The sequence below is a fragment of the Emydura macquarii genome, unplaced genomic scaffold (genome assembly GCF_026122565.2).
Source record: "Emydura macquarii macquarii isolate MOO-44397 ecotype Brisbane River unplaced genomic scaffold, CSIRO-AGI_Emac_v2 contig_2636, whole genome shotgun sequence".
NCBI classification, from domain to species: domain Eukaryota; kingdom Metazoa; phylum Chordata; order Testudines; family Chelidae; genus Emydura; species Emydura macquarii.
The window spans coordinates 10338705-10356337 of NW_027132773.1; the positions used below are offsets into that span (position 1 = coordinate 10338705).

At 43.0% G+C, this 17633-nt stretch overlaps 1 protein-coding gene across 6 annotated transcripts in view; it reads left to right on the forward strand.

Annotated features, from left to right (window-relative positions):
* SCAF11 (SR-related CTD associated factor 11) overlaps nucleotides 1-17633 on the forward strand; it is a 76489-nt gene that overhangs the window by 21391 nt on the left and 37465 nt on the right. For 3 of the 6 annotated variants that reach the window (XM_067564156.1, XM_067564160.1, XM_067564161.1), the window contains exons 3-5: nucleotides 1815-2080; nucleotides 9066-9146; nucleotides 10154-10314. In XM_067564156.1, the coding sequence (XP_067420257.1) occupies nucleotides 9086-9146; nucleotides 10154-10314 (222 nt within the window). In that variant the 5' untranslated portion in view covers nucleotides 1815-2080; nucleotides 9066-9085. Of the gene's footprint in view, nucleotides 1-1814; nucleotides 2081-2657; nucleotides 2676-9065; nucleotides 9147-10153; nucleotides 10315-17633 lie in introns of those variants that run through there. The other 3 variants (XM_067564157.1, XM_067564159.1, XM_067564158.1) reach the window with 3 other exon arrangements.

Here is a 17633-nt window from a genome sequence, read left to right on the forward strand (position 1 = left end):
AGTTCAGCCACGGAGAAGCAGCGTGTTCCAAAGCTCAGAAGAACGATTAGAAGTTGCACAGACGTCCAATCCGCTGGTTTCATCCACTGTGCCACATACTCCTTCCAGGTCAGCACTGCTGAAGTCAAGGTAACCTTCAGTTCCAAGGCAGTCCTCCATACTGGCTCCTGTTCTTCTCACTGAGAAACACGTACCACTGACACCAGGGAGACTTGAGTATGCCCCCTGAGTCTCTTGAACACTTTGACTTGGTCAAGGTGAGGTCTCCATGTCTTCAAATGTTGTTGCCTCGTGGGGGGTATGCTCTTCTACATTAGATTTGCCTCTTTTGGGTCATGTTCCTGCTAATTCCTGTACTGCTCCAGTGGTTCTGACGGCACTGCCATTTGAAGCATGCTCTGATATTTCAGCTTTGGAGGACTCGGGCGGACCACAGGGTCCATCCCTACCATAATATTGATATGACAAAACATCAACATCCTGGAACTTTGGGCAGTACGGTGAGCGTGTCGCACTTTTTTCTCATCCGTTCATTCCTGTCATGTTCTCATCATGTCAGAAAACACGACCACTGTTAACTACATCAAAAACAAGGGGGCACGAGCTCACTTACATTTTGTGTGGAGGCAATTTGTCTTTGGGATAGGTGCATTGCCCACAAGATCCTGTTAGCAGCAGCATACATTCCCAGGATTCAAAATGTAATTGCGAACTCTCTCAGCAGTAAATTTGTGACCGACCACAAAAGGGAGCTCCATGACAAAATGGTCAGCAACATTTTTGACCCCTGGGGAACTGAACAAGAACCTCTTCATCTCCCATGCCAACAGCAAATGCACCCAATGCTGCTTCCGCAGCAGGGGGGCTCAGTGTCTTTCCCAAGGCAATGCCCTAGTCATCAACTGGGTGAACTGATTAAATACGCCTTTCCTCCCCTATTGCTCCTTTTGCATGTCCTACATAAGATCAGATGGGAGAGAGCAACGGTCATTCTGATTGCCCAGTTCTGGCCTCACTAGTTCTGATTTCCCCTTCTCCACATGCCAGCATGTCCCCCACCTGTGCTGCCAGCTTTTCCGGAACTCCTCACACAGCACGGTGGCAAGGCTGGCGAACTGGGGGCCATGATGATAGATTTCCCCTTTACTACGTTCAGTAAGAACAAAGTTTCCCTGTGCTTGAACCCCAAATTTCTGCCAAAGATTTTCTCATTTTCATTTCAACCAATCCATACACTTACCTGCTTTCTTTCTGAAACCTTATGCCTCAGCAAAGGAACGGCACCTTCACTCCCTCAACGTCCATAGGGTCTTGGTTTTCTACCTGCAGATGATGAGATCATTCAGGAAGTCTCCTAGACTTTTTATTGCTATAGCAGAAAGGATTAAAGGACAAGCAATGTCCACTCAGAGGATTTCTAAGTGAGTTTCAGGATGCATTGTGCTCTGTTATCGGGATTGCCACGAGTCAACTCCACGAGAGCGCAAACATTGACTACATGTGCTTCACGACATACCGCTTACAGACATGTAGGGTAGTCACATGGAGTTCGGTAAATACCTTCCCATTATGCTTTGGTTGAGTCTCTGTGATGGATGCCTCATTCAGCACAGCTATTCTCTGTTCCATGGTTCCATCATTTTCCTCACACCTTTCTCTTAGCTTAGGTAGTGCTTGTTAATCACGCTCAGTGGAATACACTAGGGGCCATCACTCGAAGAAGAAGAGGAGGTTACTTACCTGTCACTGGAGGTTCTTCAAGATGTGTGTCCCTATCTGTATTCCAATCTCGTTCTCCTTCCCCTCTGTTGCAGATATCATGGATTGCAGTGGAGAAGGAATTGAGGGTGTGGTTGGTCTGCCCTGCCCTTTATTGCCTCGAACAAGGACACATGCGCAGACCAACAGAAAATCTCTGGCTCCGGACGCATGGGCATACGTATAACTCACAGTGGAATACCAATAGGAACCACGCATCTTGAAGAACCTCCTCTTCAACTGCTGAAGTTATTTAACAGCTTGTGTGCACACACTGTTCGTGATAAGAAAAACAGAATTTGAAATCAAACTTCAGAGCAATGTATAAAATTAACGATGACCCCAGTTATAAATAAATATATATATATACACACACACATATATTTATTTTTAAAAAACCCAGAGATCCCCTGTTAATCCTAACTCTGTTATTGGGGGAGGATGGTACTGTACACATTTTCCAATATCTGGAGTAGGATCTTTTTTTTGAAGTAGGTTTGGGACTTCAAAATCTACTACAGATTGTGACTTTTGCCATGCAGCTAACATTTAAATGTGCACACATAACCTTTCTGAGATTATAAATAATCCTCCATAAATAGGCTTTGAAACAAACAATTAGAATTTTGTAGACTTAACATTCTGACAGTCTCTTTAATGAACTTCGTAGTGTTCAAGCTTTAAAAGAAAATTTAATTTTTCTAAAGTAATATTTGATAACAGCAAATCGTAAATTAAAATGCAGGTACACTTTTGTTACTTAGGAACCTGTCTTTGTTTGCTGGTTAACTGCTGTGCTACTTAAACCTGCAGAAATGCATGTTCCTGGTCACCTGAAATGGGGAAGCACACTTACTGATTCACTCACTGATCATAGTAATGCTTTCCAGTTTTGCTTGGGAAATGCTCTGTAACAGGTATGCTTCATGCTCTGTATGACTTTGGGTGAAGCATGGGATGCTGAGCATTTGAGGAGAGTTGGTCATGAGGACATTCTTACCATGACAAGTACCCAGTGCTCTTTTCTTAATGATACAAGCCCTTGAAAGAGGAGGAAGCTTGGTAGACACAGCCTGTGCCACATCCTCTCTGGCAGTCCATGCAGTGAGAAGGAAGCCAGTGTGGTCCTGGACTGAAATTGAAGGGAGTTTGGCTATGGCACTTTTTGCTCATTATCCCATTTTCCCTGGCAATAGTGGTTGAGGAGGCGGGAGGAGAGTGTGTTGATACATAATGGGCTCCCTTGCCTGTTTGAATGTGTGTGTAGGGAATCTTGCTGGTTTCTGTCCTGTCTAACCCCTATAAAAATGGAGAATTTTAGGAGTGTGCTCAGCCTTTCTAGTCAGTCACCAGAAAATCGTAGGGAATCTTGAGGAGACTTGCCTACCTCTCAGTGACTGCTGCGTCCTGTCCCTGCAGTGAGGGAATCTTAAGAGACAGCTGTTCAGATATAGAAATTGGTGGGCTTCTTCCTGTTTTGGAGGTCTTTAAATAGCCTGAGAGAGAGAGAAATATATAATATATAATTTATTTTAAAAGTGTATTGGACACTAAGCCTGGTCTTCACTTTTTACAAAGTGGAGGCCAGCTAAAAATTGAGGGCTATCTTATGCTCCTTTTAAAACGCTAGTAAAATAGCATGTTTAACCTGGTCTGAAATTTATTCTAATATGGTCCTACTTTCATTCATTGCTTTGGTAAGCTTTTTTGAAGCACCAGGTGGCTAATTTACTTGAGATTACATAGTTGAACATTTTGTACAAATAGAGTAATCTCAGTTCTGTGTTTCTCCCAGTCACTTGCTTAAACCATTAAGCAGCATAGTCTTCTAAAATTAGAAGTGGTAGGTAGTGGGATTATTGGATGTATCTGTATGGGAATGATTAGCCAGATGTCTCATACATTTTTTTGATATAGTTTTTTGAGTGGAGTGTAAGGATGTGCTTAAAGTCAGGTTAGAGAGAGAGACATCTTAAATCTTCCTCAGTTCATGGACAGTTGCAAATTCAAAAACCAAAGGATTGTCTAAATATACAAATTGCACCCATTAAATTGATTTAAAACAGATTTTAGTTAAATTAAACTGGTACAAACCCTATGAGTGCATGCTTAGAGCAGCTCATATCAATTTAGCTTAATTTAACTAAACTCAGTATGCATATTTGTTACCAGCGAATAATGCTTTTAAACCTGCAAGCATGCATTTACCTAGAATATTATACATTGAAAGAGACAGGTTATTGCATTATCATGCTGATTAAGTGTGCGCATAATGCAGTCAAAACTTCCTTTCCAAAAAGAGAGAAATAAATATAAAAAAACTTCTAATGCAATGTGATGCTAAATATTTTATGCACATAATTCAGTACATTCAAAATGAATTCTCATAGCAGCTATAACTGTTGTATTGTATATTACTAGGGTTAACATGTAGTTTGTTCTCAAAAAGGGGTGAGAAGGAATACTTACCAAATTTCTGATGCTTCTAATTTTCTGAAAAGCATTTTTGGGCTCACTATCTATTTCCTGGGTGAGAACTGAAAAAAAGAACCCTCCGCATGTCACTTCTCATGGACTGAAACCATGCCATTGTCATAACAGCTTCTCTCTCTCTTCTGAACCTCAAAGGGCAAATGAAAGAAGGAAGTTCCTCTCTAGAAGGGCCAAAGGCAGTAAAGTTTTTAAGCCAGCCATAGACCGTGGGCACTGTGACAGTATCTAGAGCAGTAGTTCCCAAACTTTATTTAGTTCACATGCTGTCACCTTAAGAAATTTATGTTTGGAGTACCACATGCACATTTTCTGCTTTTGTTCACATTTATTTTAGACCTTAAGTATTTGCAGACTCAGTACAATAAGTTTTTTGAATTTGGCTGGTGAAGATCTGCCTGGGGGAGATTAATAGACAAGGGAAGTTGGCTGCTAACTGCAAGAAGAGTTCGAGGACGTCAAGTTTAGAACTGATTGAGAATTTTTGTCAAAACTGAAACTTTTCACAGGAACATACCAGTTTCAACTAAATTGTCATTGGCAAAGGTTTTGCAGGTCCAAGACTGAATTTCTGGTGAAAATCAGAGACAGACAGACCAGTCCCCACCCCGGAATTGCCTGCTGGTCAAGGCACTCACCTGGGATGTTGGAGTGCCAGGTTCAATTTCCGGCTCCAATTAATATTTAATTTATACAAAATGGAATAGCTCCAACAGGAGATGCTGACAGAGACCCACCCTAGAAAAGCGTAGTGGTGAAGTCTGCTATAGTCAGACCAGAGACTTGAAGCTGAGTCTCCCTCCTCTGAGATAAGTGCCACCACCACCAAGCTATTGGTTATTTTAGAGTGGATGGGTTTCTCTGTCTCTACTTTATCACAACAAAATTGAACGGTCTCAGTTTTGTCCTAATGGAGAAGTTTGTTTGGTTTCTTTTTTTTGAAATCACAGTTTTGTGAGAAGGTTATCTACTTCCTGCCTGCCTCTAATGGGATCAGGCATAGGATAGGGGTTCTGGCTGGTGTACAGACTTGGTGTGTCCTGTGTAGAAAATGGCAGGGAAGAGGTCTAAAGGTGTGGGAAGTCTTGATTAGAAGTGAGAGGATTTACCTTGGCACTAGGCAGCTTCATCTGTAGTTCACCCTTGTTCCAGGGCTTCAGGTTCCAGTTCCCTTCCAGCTCTGAGCTGTGGAGCTCTACTAGCTTCACTGCAGCATCTGCCTCCCTGGAGAGTCTTTCCCATGTGTGGTCTCTTGACCTTGGCCCTGGAGTCACAACTGCTTCCTCTTTATAAAGGGATTCCACTGACCTCTTTCATTGGGCTATGCTGTGATTGAAGCAGATTTTCCCATCCTACCAGTATCCACATTCCAGCCCAATTCTACAAAGTCTCCCTGGGTCCTTGGACTTTCACAAGTCTTCCCCTTGGCTTAGAGGTCCCCCAGCTCTCCTTGGGGGCTATGCTGTGATTCAGGTAGGCTTCCCAAGCCTACAGGTCTTCTTTCTTGATTTGATGCTCCCCACTAATTCTCCACTCCAAGCTCTCTGCCCTCTCTCCTCTTGGGAGTCCCTTAACAGCTGAATTGTTTCCTGTTAAGGAGGCATCTGCATCATTAACACATGGCCCCATTCCCCAAGTAGTCATCTGATTCCTTGAATACAGGGTTCTTTAAAGGGGTCATGTCATGGAACAGCAGTTAGCTGGCCTCAGCCATGCTACCCTTTAAAGGAATCAGACCATTGTCTCACAGCATACCACTTCCAACAAGCTCATGTATGACCAATGGTATATATGCCACAGTTTAGGATTTCCTGATCCCTATCTTGTGGAAGAGGTGTTTGGTGTCTGTATAAAGTGCACTCCTCGCCAATCTGCATCATGAACATGCACCTTTTCGAAGTGTACATTTCATCTAGATGCCTATACGTTTTTTTCCTTACAAAAACAGTGGTATGTGGTTGTCTAAGCCAGTGGCTCTCAACCTTTCCAGACCACTATGCCCCTTTCAGGGGGCTGATTTATCTTGCATACCCCAAGTTTCACCTAACTTAAAACTACTTGCTTACAAAATCAAACATTAAAATACAAAAGTGTCACAGCACACCTTTACGGAAAAATTGCCTACTTTCTCATTTTATCTATGAAATTTTACTTTGTACTGACTTCACTAGTGCTTTTTATGTAGCCTGTTGTAAAACTAGGCAAATATCTAGTTGAGTTGATGTACCCCCAGGGGCATGTGTACCCCCAGGGGCATGTGTACCCCTGGTTGAGAACCACTGCTCTAAGCTCTGTGCATATGCGTAAAAGCTTTGCTGAATCATGAGCAATCTTGTCTAAGCATCAGTACTCTTGTAAGAAATACATTATTTTTTGGATAAACTATGCAATATCTTTCCTTTTTTTCCTTTAGAAAAGGGAAATAAATGCAAGAACATAAGTTAATGCAATTTTTATTAATATTAATTAGATCTTATATATTATACAACATGATAGTATACGTACAAATGCAATAAAATGGCAGTTACGTTAATGTGGGAACTTCATTTTTTAAAATCCTGACTTTTACATAAATTTTCATCCTTAATGTTGCATTAACTTAAGTTTCCCTTTACATACAAGGGGATGAAAATTTAGCACCATATGAAAGTGGTGTGAAAAACTAGCTCGGTACAGTTACTGTGGGAGCCATATAACTTTGAATTTCAAGGTTATTGTGCATTTAAAGGAGAGCTTCCGAGGCATTGATTAGGCTTGTATGTTTCAAAAAGGGAAAAGTGCTATTTAAAAATGTAACAAGTGCTCCCTTTTTAACACAGCTTCTTAAGATCCTGAAAAATGCAGAAGTCTGGTTTCACTTCCAGAGTGAGTAACATTAGATACCTTAACAAAGGGAATTAAATTAGGGGTTTAGAACCTTTGGTAATTAACGTTATGCACTCTGGTAGAGTAAATAGTCCAGATTTGGGAAATGGTAAGTATCTCAAATCTTGATTAAAAACACAACATTCAAGACATTTCTCCTTTGTACTTAGTGACACCAGTTCTCACACATAATCTTTCTGTCCTGATAGCGGATGGGAATCAGCAAAGGTGTTTTTCACTGCTGATGCAAGGTCCACCACCAGAAAGCCCTTCTCAACACTCTCCCTGTGTGTTTTGAGAGCAAAAGAACCAGAAGTTACTCCCATAACAGCTTTACTATCTTGAGTTCTACTCCTGAGGCTCCCCTCTAAGCGCACTCTGTACATTGAATGACTTAGGGCTTGTCTGTGTGGGGAAGTTACTCTGGAGTAAGGTATGGTGTGAATTTAAAGCACAGGAGCTTTCCAGAATAGCTCATTGTATGGAGTTTTTAACTGCAGTGTAGACATACCCTCAGTCTTTAGACAAGGTAAGTCACCTCCTCTCCCACACTCCTTTCCTCTTACAGCCTTTGTGCTACCAGAATTAGTTAATTTATCTAACCTAGATATATATAAGTAAACCATATATCTAACCAGATATATAAATAAACCAGTCTCTTAACTGGCCCTGGGAAGAAGCACATGGGAAATGAATTGCATCCATTCTTGGGTATTGTAAACATGTTTTAAACTATAAAATGGTTCCAACCTTTGCCTTTTTCTGGAAACTTGTATGTTTATTGGGGCTTTACATTCCCCTTCTTCAAACACTTAGGAGTCAAAGGTGCAGCAAGAGGAAAGGGAGATTCAGTTACACATTCTTAGTAACTCACAGCCGGTATTTCTTTTCCAGAGCATCACCTTATGACCTAAAGAAAGATACCCTTCACTGAGCGATAAAAAGGAAGAGACTCCTATTTTCCACCCTCAGCTAGGGAGACCTGGGATAGGTCTAACTCTTGATTCAGTGGACAGGCCATCCTTCAAACCTGTTTGTTTCTTGCTCTATAACGTATCAGTGCAGCCTGTGGTGAATGGGATGTATGTCCCAGGGACCTCTTCAGCCCTTCCTTTTTTCAGTTAACACCTTTCCTTCTGGATAATTGTCAGCTGTGTGTCTTCTATGCTGATGACTCTCAAATCTCTACCTGGACTTGTGATCTGTCTCAAATCCCATATTTAAAGCTGTCTTATTCACATTATTTCTGGATGTCTAGACAACACTTTCAATTCAACATGGCTAAAGCATCTTCCTCCTAAACCCTCTTAAATATCATTGGTGTCACACTACCATTTCTGTTCTTCAGGCTTGGAGCATCATTTTCAACTCTTCTTACTCCTCCACATACATCTAAGCGATTTCCAAGTCCTTCTGTTCCCCTTCTCGCCCCAGCTGCTGAGGGGGAAATTGGCACTGCATAGTTGCTACAGTTTTGCTAAAGATGGAGAAGCCCACCTATGAGAACTAAAGGGGCCAATTTATCAAGGAAATATTTAATGAAGAACATATTTTCTAGTAATAAAAAAGAATCCTTTTAGAATCTTACAAAAGTTTGGGGGATATTTTATTTTAAATTACTTTGTAGTTCACCTATAAAATATCAGCTGTAATATTGTATTAATATAGTTTTGATATTAAAAATATTCTTTATTAGATTTTACAGTGGCTAACCTATTTATATAGCATCTACGGTGGTCCAGTGAGACACTGGGATCAAAATAGGCTACAAAAATGTGCATATTAAATGGTCCATATTCTGTTTCTCTCCTTGTCAAGTATCTCTGCAAATATATAATAAAACAATGGAGAGCACTGGAAATTCTTTAGTGAAGTTGATAGTGGCTAATTTTTTTAATTGTAATGTAAACATGTATTAAGAGAAACTAAATTGTTACTTCAATATTTTTCAGGCTGTATTTCCCAAGTAGAGATGAAGAACAAAAAAAAATGTATTCCAGATACTGAGGATCAAAAACATGAAGACATGGAAGGTAACGTGTGCATGTATATATATGTAACTTAATTTATCACTTTACCATATGACACCACATATAATGTTTGGAATTACATGAAATTAATGTTAGGAAAGACATGAAAATGTTTTACTGTGAGCAGACAGGTTCAAGCAGTATGGTTAGATTTTTTGATCTTTCTCTGAATTAATAGATTGTAGGTTGTAGAATTTAATCTGTAAACTTTCACTAGTTAGCAAAATTTGTTTTTTCTTTGGCTTGAGAAGGTCCCTAAATCCTTTACAGTAACATATTCAACTTAATCACAGTTCTAGAGACAGAACCAGACCTCTCAGGCAGTTGCAAGCAAAGATAGGCTCAGCGCTGGGTCAGTAGTGTTTGCAACTTAATAGCAATGTCGTTTTAATAAATTTGAGTAAAATCTCTTCGTTTGTGTTTGAGTTCTGAGTGAGAAAATATGAAAACCTTGTTTTGAGTGAAGGAATTAATATTTTGTACGAAAACTTTAAGGTTGACATTTTGTCTTAGAACTAGTCCTTACTGATTATTGTGAACTATGGGTTGAATTCAATTTGGTTTGATTTAAAAATAAGTTCTGATTGAACAAAATTAAGAACATTGCTGCATTTAGCATGCGCAATAGATATTTACAGATTTAAAGCTAACTTCCATTCCTTTGAATGGAAAATACTGGTAAGGGTTATGTGGTTATCAGGATTCTCAGGTTTTTTCCAGTCAAGTTAAAATTCTTTTATTAACATCACTGTTTTGGTCAACAGCTTGACTAAATAACAACTGAAATCTTGATAATTGACTTGCCACTCTGCTCTTATAAATAACTACAACTAGATGAGTTGATACCTTGTACTCAAAATACTAGATATAAAACTTGAGGAATCAGGAAGATGCTAATATGTACAGTAAGAGTTAGCACACTTATTTTTAACACAAACTGTTATATTCAAATCTATCATAACTTAGTTCCAGAAATGAACAATAATTGAAAGTGTCAATGTTAATAACAGGTGAAGAGAATGAAGAAAGCTGTTCCTGTTCTACTGCTGTGTTATATGATGAAGCTGACAGGTGCCCGATCTGTCTAAACTGCCTTTTAGAACAGGAGATTGGTTTTCCTGAAAACTGCAGGCACTTCTTCTGCATGACCTGTATTCTTAAATGGGCTGAAGTAAGTCTCAGAACAAAGATGTAATGTGTTCTGCCTCTCTGAAATCTTTAATGGGAAAAATAACTGGTTAGCTGATCAAGTAAAGTAGTCAGTAATCATTCTGACCATTTATTTACATCTATGAATATGTATTCTAATTGGATTCAAATTTTCAAAATTACTTAAATGATCTCTTTATAAATAGTACGAAGTAGCTTTCTCCATGGTTTTGAATACTCTGATGCCTTATTTTCTTTCTCAAGACCTCCCACCTTTTATGATGCCTACAAGAAATTAGCCAATTTATTATGGCTAGTTTGAGGGCTAGATGGGGATAATCTTCACTATATATTTGCCATTGCTAATTATATAAAAAATTGTTTGATTACATCCCACTCCCCCAATTATTTATACTTCCCTTACCTTATATTGTAAGCCTTTCTGGGCAGGTATATTGTTTTCGTAAGTGTCTGTACAGTACTTAGCACAATAGGGCCTCCATTTTCTAACTCTCTAGTTCGATGCTGCTCTCCAGAAATGTATTAAGAAATGTTAACTTCCTCCAGGCCCTTCATTGTGGGCACATTAATAGTTGGCTTGTAATATTAAAATCATAACCCCAATTTCTTCTTCGAGTGCCTGCTCGTGTCCATTCCACTATAGGTGTGTGCACGCCTCCGTGCACGGCTACTGGAACTTTTTTCCCCTTAGCAGATCCTGTAGGGCTGGCTCCGGCGCCCCCTGGAGTCCCGCGCACATGCTGCGGTATATGAGGCACTGCCAGCCCTACGCCCCCTCAGTTCCTTCTTTCCGCCCATGATGGTTACTGGAACTGCCTGCGCTTGCATTGCAAGCGCTTAATTCCCAGTGTTTAAACAGGGTTTTCTGTGTTAATTAGTTAGATTAATAACTGTTGTAGTGGTAGTTAGAGACTTAGAGATAGTCTAACTCAGACGGTATGCTCCGGTGTCATGGCTTCAAGCCACGCGCTTTCTGTGGGAAAGCTTTCCCGCTAACTGACCCCCACTGCCTGTAGCGTGGGTGGGGAAGCCCTTCGAGAGAAAAGAGAGGCTTTCAGACCCCTGGAAAATCCGCCTGAAAGCCTGGCTCATGGAGCCCCTGAGCTGGCTCCAAGCCATCCCGCTTCGCCGCGGTGGGAGGTGCAGAGGGCACCATCAGCACTGACCCGAGTCAGCACTGCGAAGACAGAGCATGGATATTCCCCCACATCGTCGGAGCAGGCGGGGTGGAGCACCTACCGGCACCGTCTACTTTGGTGGCCAAAGGGCAGCAAGAACCTTGTTTGCCTTGCATACGCCACTGCCGCCCATGCCTCCATGAGAGAGAAGGGGCTGGCATAACAGGGAAGCCTGCGTTGGGACCCCCTGAACGGCTCAGGAGATCCCCGTTATGGGGAGGAAGATCTCCTGCAGGCCGGTTTCCTAGGGTAGAGCAGGAATGCTCCCCTAGAAGTCATCCCAGGTCACGGTCGCCAGACCTACCTGCATCGAGGCGGTGAGCAAAGTCGCCTGCCCGGCACTGGTCTCGACCCCCCCCGGCACCGGGTGAGGTCCATCCCACCCCTCGGGCAACGAAGAGTTCACCCGCAAGGACGCGGCGCTAATCCCGGTCACTGGAGACAGTCTCGGTATCGAGGAAATCGCCGAGCAGTGCAGAACCCGGATGCCAGAGACGGACTCGGCACTGAGGAGTTCGCACCCGCGCCGGGATAACGTTGAACCTGAGGGCCGGAGAGAGACCCAGCACTGTGGAGTTCGCCCCGCGCCGAGGCTGGGCAGAGTGGGTCGTTGGAGCTTGACTCAGCGCCGAGACGCACAGAGCGCAAAAAGTCCTCGATGCAGAGATGGTGCTCGGGTCAGCCCAGCTCACCGGAGCATTGTCTGTACGGCTGCTCCGGCTGCAGCACCGACGACGACCCTGGTAGTTGAGGCCGTCATTGCTGACGGGTCGCTTCCTGGAGCAACGGTACCACACAGTAAGAGGCTTTTGGGTAGCCCCAGCTGTGGTGTCTCAACAGTGCCTCAGTGTCCCCTTGGGGATGCAGTACCTGGGGAAGCAACCATCAATTAAAGCTGCCAGAGCCCCAGGCAGATGGCCTTAGAGGCAATGGTCACTCCAATGGCTGTATGGGGGCCTAGGGGATTTCCCCGGGGGGGATGGGACCATGGTCTGTCAACCCCTCAGGGACGCAGTCAGTGCCTCGAGTACAAGGAAAGGGCCACCATGCGCCCTCGGATGATGACTCGGCCCCATGGGCAGGGACTTCCTGTTGGCGGGATGAGGGGCTGCAGCCTGCATGGACGCGAGGGAGCAAAAGGGGCATCAAACAACATTTAATATGCTACTGAGGGGCTCCACAGTGTGGTAGCCTTCCTGGCCTACAGATGGGCGCTTAACATAGTGAAGGTCTCGTGGCAAACCCCCTCCTCCCTAGTCCGATGCCTAAATGAGCCAAGAAAAGTATTACACCCAGCCATGGGGTTTGAATACTGTTCACCACCCCGTCGCAGGTCCCTGATGGTGGTTGCTGCCAGCCACAGGGATGGGCAGGGCAGACGTGCTCTAGTCCAAAGAACAAGGGCGCCTGCAAGCCAGACTTGTTTGGAGAAACTTTTATTCAATAGCACTACCAGCAAGTGAAGGTGAGCCCTCGGGGAACTCGGTGAGCCCTCGGGGAACTCAGTGAGCCGCTTTGCTGAAGCTCTGTCCGGCAGCAGTACAGATCCAGTACAGGCTCCAGTACAGATCCAGTACAGGCGATCCGGGAAATACTTGCCACAGCTAAATCTCCAGGGACTGACTGTGGCCTCTCTGAAGGCCCATCTAGCAACCATATCAGCCTTCCATCAACTGCTAGAAGGGGGATGACGGTTCCGTCCCTGTAAGGGGTGGAAGGCTCTATCCATAGGCCTGTGACCCGGTGCCTCCTTGGGATCTCTACCTGGTCCTTCCTGGCCCATGCCGCCGCCCCCTCTTCTCCCCCCAAACCCACGGCATTGTGCCCTTTACTCTGGCCTTCCAGGAAGGTGGCCTTCCTGGGGCTATTTACCTCTGCAAGGAAGGTCTCCAGGATCAGAGCTCTGACCTCAGAGCTCCTCCCCCATACTGTAGTCTATAAAATAAGGTTCAGTTGAGACTGCACCGGGCCTTCCAGCCCAAGGTGGTCGCCCAGTCTCATTGGACCAATCATATATTCTCCCCAGGTTTCCCCAGCCACACAGTTCAGAGGGGAGGAGAAGGCAGCACTCGCTAAAATGCAAGTGGGGTCCTGGCTTCTACATCAGATGTACGAGGCCGTTCTGTAGAGCGACGCAGCTCTTCCTCGCAGCATCCGGCCGGATGAAAGGTTCATTGGTCTCCGCCCGGCGCAGTTTCCTTGGGAATAATTTCCGGCATCGCGTTCTGCCGGGAACAGGTGAAGGTGCCGCTTCTGGACGCCACAGCTCACCCACAGAGCTCAAGCTCCATCTACAGCCTCCCTAGCGGAAGTGCTACGGCAGGGCATCTGCAAAGCAGCTGCCAGGCTGGCGGTGCATACCTTCACGTCCCACCACACCTCTGTCTAAGGCGTGGGAAGGAATGGGCTGCAGGCAGCTCACCACTAACTCCGGCCCACCTCCAAGGTACTGCTTGTTAGTCACCTATAGTGGAATGGATATGAGCAAGCACTCAAAGAAGAAAACATGGTTACTTACCAGTAACTGATGTTCTTCAAGATGTGTTGCTCATGTCCATTCCTCAGCCCACCACCGGAGTTGGCGGAAAGAAGGAACTGAGGAGGCGTAGGGCTGGCAGCGCCTCATACAACGCGGCATGTGCGCAGGACTCCAGGGGCGCCGGAGCTGACCCTATGGGAGCAGCTAAGGGGAAAAAAATGCTGGTAGCTGTGCACAGAAACATGCACACACCTATAGTGGAATGAACATGAGCAACACATCTTGAAGAACATCAATTACTGGTAAGTAACCTTGTTTTCTCTGGTTCTGTAACCAGTAATTAGATTTTAGGTTCTGTTTACTTGTCTAAAGTAAGTGGGGAAACTCTCTTCTGTCCTTAGTGTTCTTTTCCATGATTTTTAATTCTGTTCTGTAGCTAGTGTATTCAGGAACTGAATCCACTGCAGCAAAACTATTATTGTTCCAGGGTTGTCAAACCTAGTTTCAGCTGCAAGTAGGTAAAAGCAGTGAATTTTTTGTCTTGTGTATTGCTGTCGTGGTTTCCTAGTCTAAATGTAATATTATTTTCTTCAAAAATATTGTCTTTTTGAGTTAGTGTTCCGTTTCGTTTTCCTCATTCAGTACAATACAGATTATAAGAGTTTTCTTTTCTACAGTCCTCCTTGCTATAGTAAATGAGATTCTTCTTCAAGTGCTTGCTCATGTCCATTCCACTATAGGTGTGTGCACAGTTACCCGGAACTTTTTTCCCTTTAGCAGATCCCGTAGGTCTGGCCCCGGCATCCCCCGGAACCCTGCGCACATGCCACGGTATATGAGGCGCTGCCGGCCCTACATGCCCTCAGTTCCTTCTTTCCGCCCGTGACGGTTGCTGGAACTAGCCTTGCACTCAGCAAGTACTATTCCCCTTGTTTGGACTTGTTTGGCCTTCTGTAAAAACAGGCTAAAAAGAGTTGCTCAACATGACGTGAACTTCTATTAGATTTCTGTTAACTAAAAACACTAATATATACACAATGACAAGTGACATTTTCACAGTCACTCTTTACTTTTATTTAAAAAAAAAACAAAATTTAAAAAGAAAGGTTTCTGGATTTCTTCCTAGTCCCTGCTCTGATTGTATTGGTAGAGCAGTGCCCTAGCAGAGAAAAGACTAGTACAGAGCAATTGGAGAAGGTTATTCACCTTGAAATTCTCCTTTTTTGAAACTATTTTGTAGGATTCTGACTCCTGAATCTTAGCGCTCTGGCAAGAATCCCACCAAAATCCATCCTCACATCTGGCAGTCTGTATCACTGTGGAGCTTACTTAGCACCCTGGAATGTTTTACTCATTTCCTCCTGACTGAGGTCAGCAAGAGGTTACCCACAGAAGCTACATCTCTTCAGTCATTACTCTTGTTCAGCGCCTACTCTGCTGTACTATCTACTCTGCATCCCCTCCGCCTTTTAGTCAGGTCTTGTCCTAAATTATTTAGGTTTTATTTTGGTGACACAAGGACTCTTCAGCAACCACTAGAAAGCTAGTCTCCGAAGATCTTCAAGAATTCTCTGTTCCATTGCCTAGGTTCTTCCATTTGGCACTGAACACTTTGACATTGTTGCTTCAGCAGTTTGGCAAGTAACAAACTTTTCTCTCCTCTACAACCTTCCACAAGGGTTTAACCCATGGAGGGGCAGAGAGAGGATAGTTTTAGCATTAAATGAACAGGTGGAGTGTGGGGGGTAGTACAAGAAAGGCTGCAAGGTAAAAGAGTAAGACAGAAGAAGGGAGGCTGGCTGGGGTCTATGACAGGCCAGATCCATTTAGACGGGGGCAAAGGGAAACTAATGCCCTAGGATTGGTAGGAACCAGTCTCTCTACAGCAAGAGAACAGCATTACAGTTAATTACATTTTGAAGATGTTTCTTTTCCATTTCAGCTAGTTATGAACTTCACTTCCTATCCTGAATTTTCATATAATGATGCTATGTGCTGTAAAAAAGCTAATGAGTTCCACTGCAGAGGTGGCTATCCTTTAGTAGTGGGTGAAGTGACTCATGTACAGTGTTTGTAAAGAGCTGTGGGATCTCTTCGATATGAAGAGCACAATATGAATATAAACTGTTACCTGTGGTCACACATTATAGAAGAATTGAGTTCTGTGAATTTTTTGTATATATGCTGTGACCCAAAAACTCCTCAATGCCAGCTGGCAAGAATATTCTGATTCTGGTATGTACATTCTGGTACACCAAAGAATATCATGTGAGGTCTTAAATGAAGGCCAGGATCACACTGGTCATTGTCATTGTTGTGAAATGTACAGATGCTATGTGAGGAGTTACGCATGTATGTTGAAAATATGTTCTGTATCACAGCAAAGCTGGAGAAGCAGGCTTCCTGTCAAACAAAAGATGATTATTTACGTGTCTCTATTAAAATGTAAATTAAGTATTGTTTCATTCACAATGGGTCTCCTATCACCCATCAAAGCTGAATGTAGATAAAGGATTGGAAGAATTTCAGAAAGGAATAATAAGTATAGAAATACAACGGGGAAAAGAACCTTATCTTGATACCCTTCTAAAGGTTCACTGGAGTATATTTGGGGAACAAAAAAGACATGCAGTCATCCTGCACCTAGGAAGTAAAAGGGCAGTACATTTACATTCATGTAAATGGGATCATAGCCAGTCTTGGTTTGAAGATGCTGCAGAAGGCTTTGGGTGAGATAAACTTCATTAGACGGGAGGTTAACCTAATAGTTAAGTTTAGTCTCGAGAAAGTGTTAAGATTTTGTTTTACATACAACCTCTTTGTTATTCTTACTCATTATCTCTTGCATCCTTGGTAATAAACTTATCCTTGTTTTCACTATAAATATATCTAAGTGCTATGATATTAAGCAAGGTACTGATTGTGAGTTGAATCATACAAGCTGCGGTGTACTCTTTTATCCTTGGGGACAGCAGACCAGGTATTTCTGTGACTCTTCGGTGAATAGGGGCGTAAACACTACAGGGGAACATTTCAAAGAGGCCTGGGGACTGAGGTGCACCTATTGTTTACATGCAAAGCAAAGTGTAAAGGCTGGCATAGCCCAGAAGGAGTGTTTGTGGGGTTTAGTAGGCTGATGGTGTCTGGGAGCTGACATCCAGTTAAACACAACCAAGTCTCCCTCACGCTGAAGGCAGGGGGACAACAAGGTGACTCCGTCTCAGAACTGTCACATGTATATTATATATACACATTTGAAATGTGTAGAAATAAGACAGAAAATCATCTTAGACAATACTTTACACAGCAAGTCCTCTTAAAAATGTATAATATTAACAATTTCAGCTTTTTTTATGTTGCATGAATGAACTCAGCTCAAACTTGAACCAAAAGCAGTTGTGTTCTATGTGAGCTGGTATTTGACAACAAAAGAAGAGTTGCAGGAAATTAAGTTTGAGGTTTTTGTGACAGGTTGTTCCAGAAAAGATACATTTTTTCAAAAAGATTCAGAAACTATTTCTTATTCAGTTTCCTTCATAGCCCACATCTGTGAAGAAACATTTATTTTTTAAAGAACAACTTCCTTATCTTGAACCATGACAAAATCACTTAATTTTAAGAGGATCTTGAGTTATTCTGTGGAGAAAAAATAGCTGCAGATAA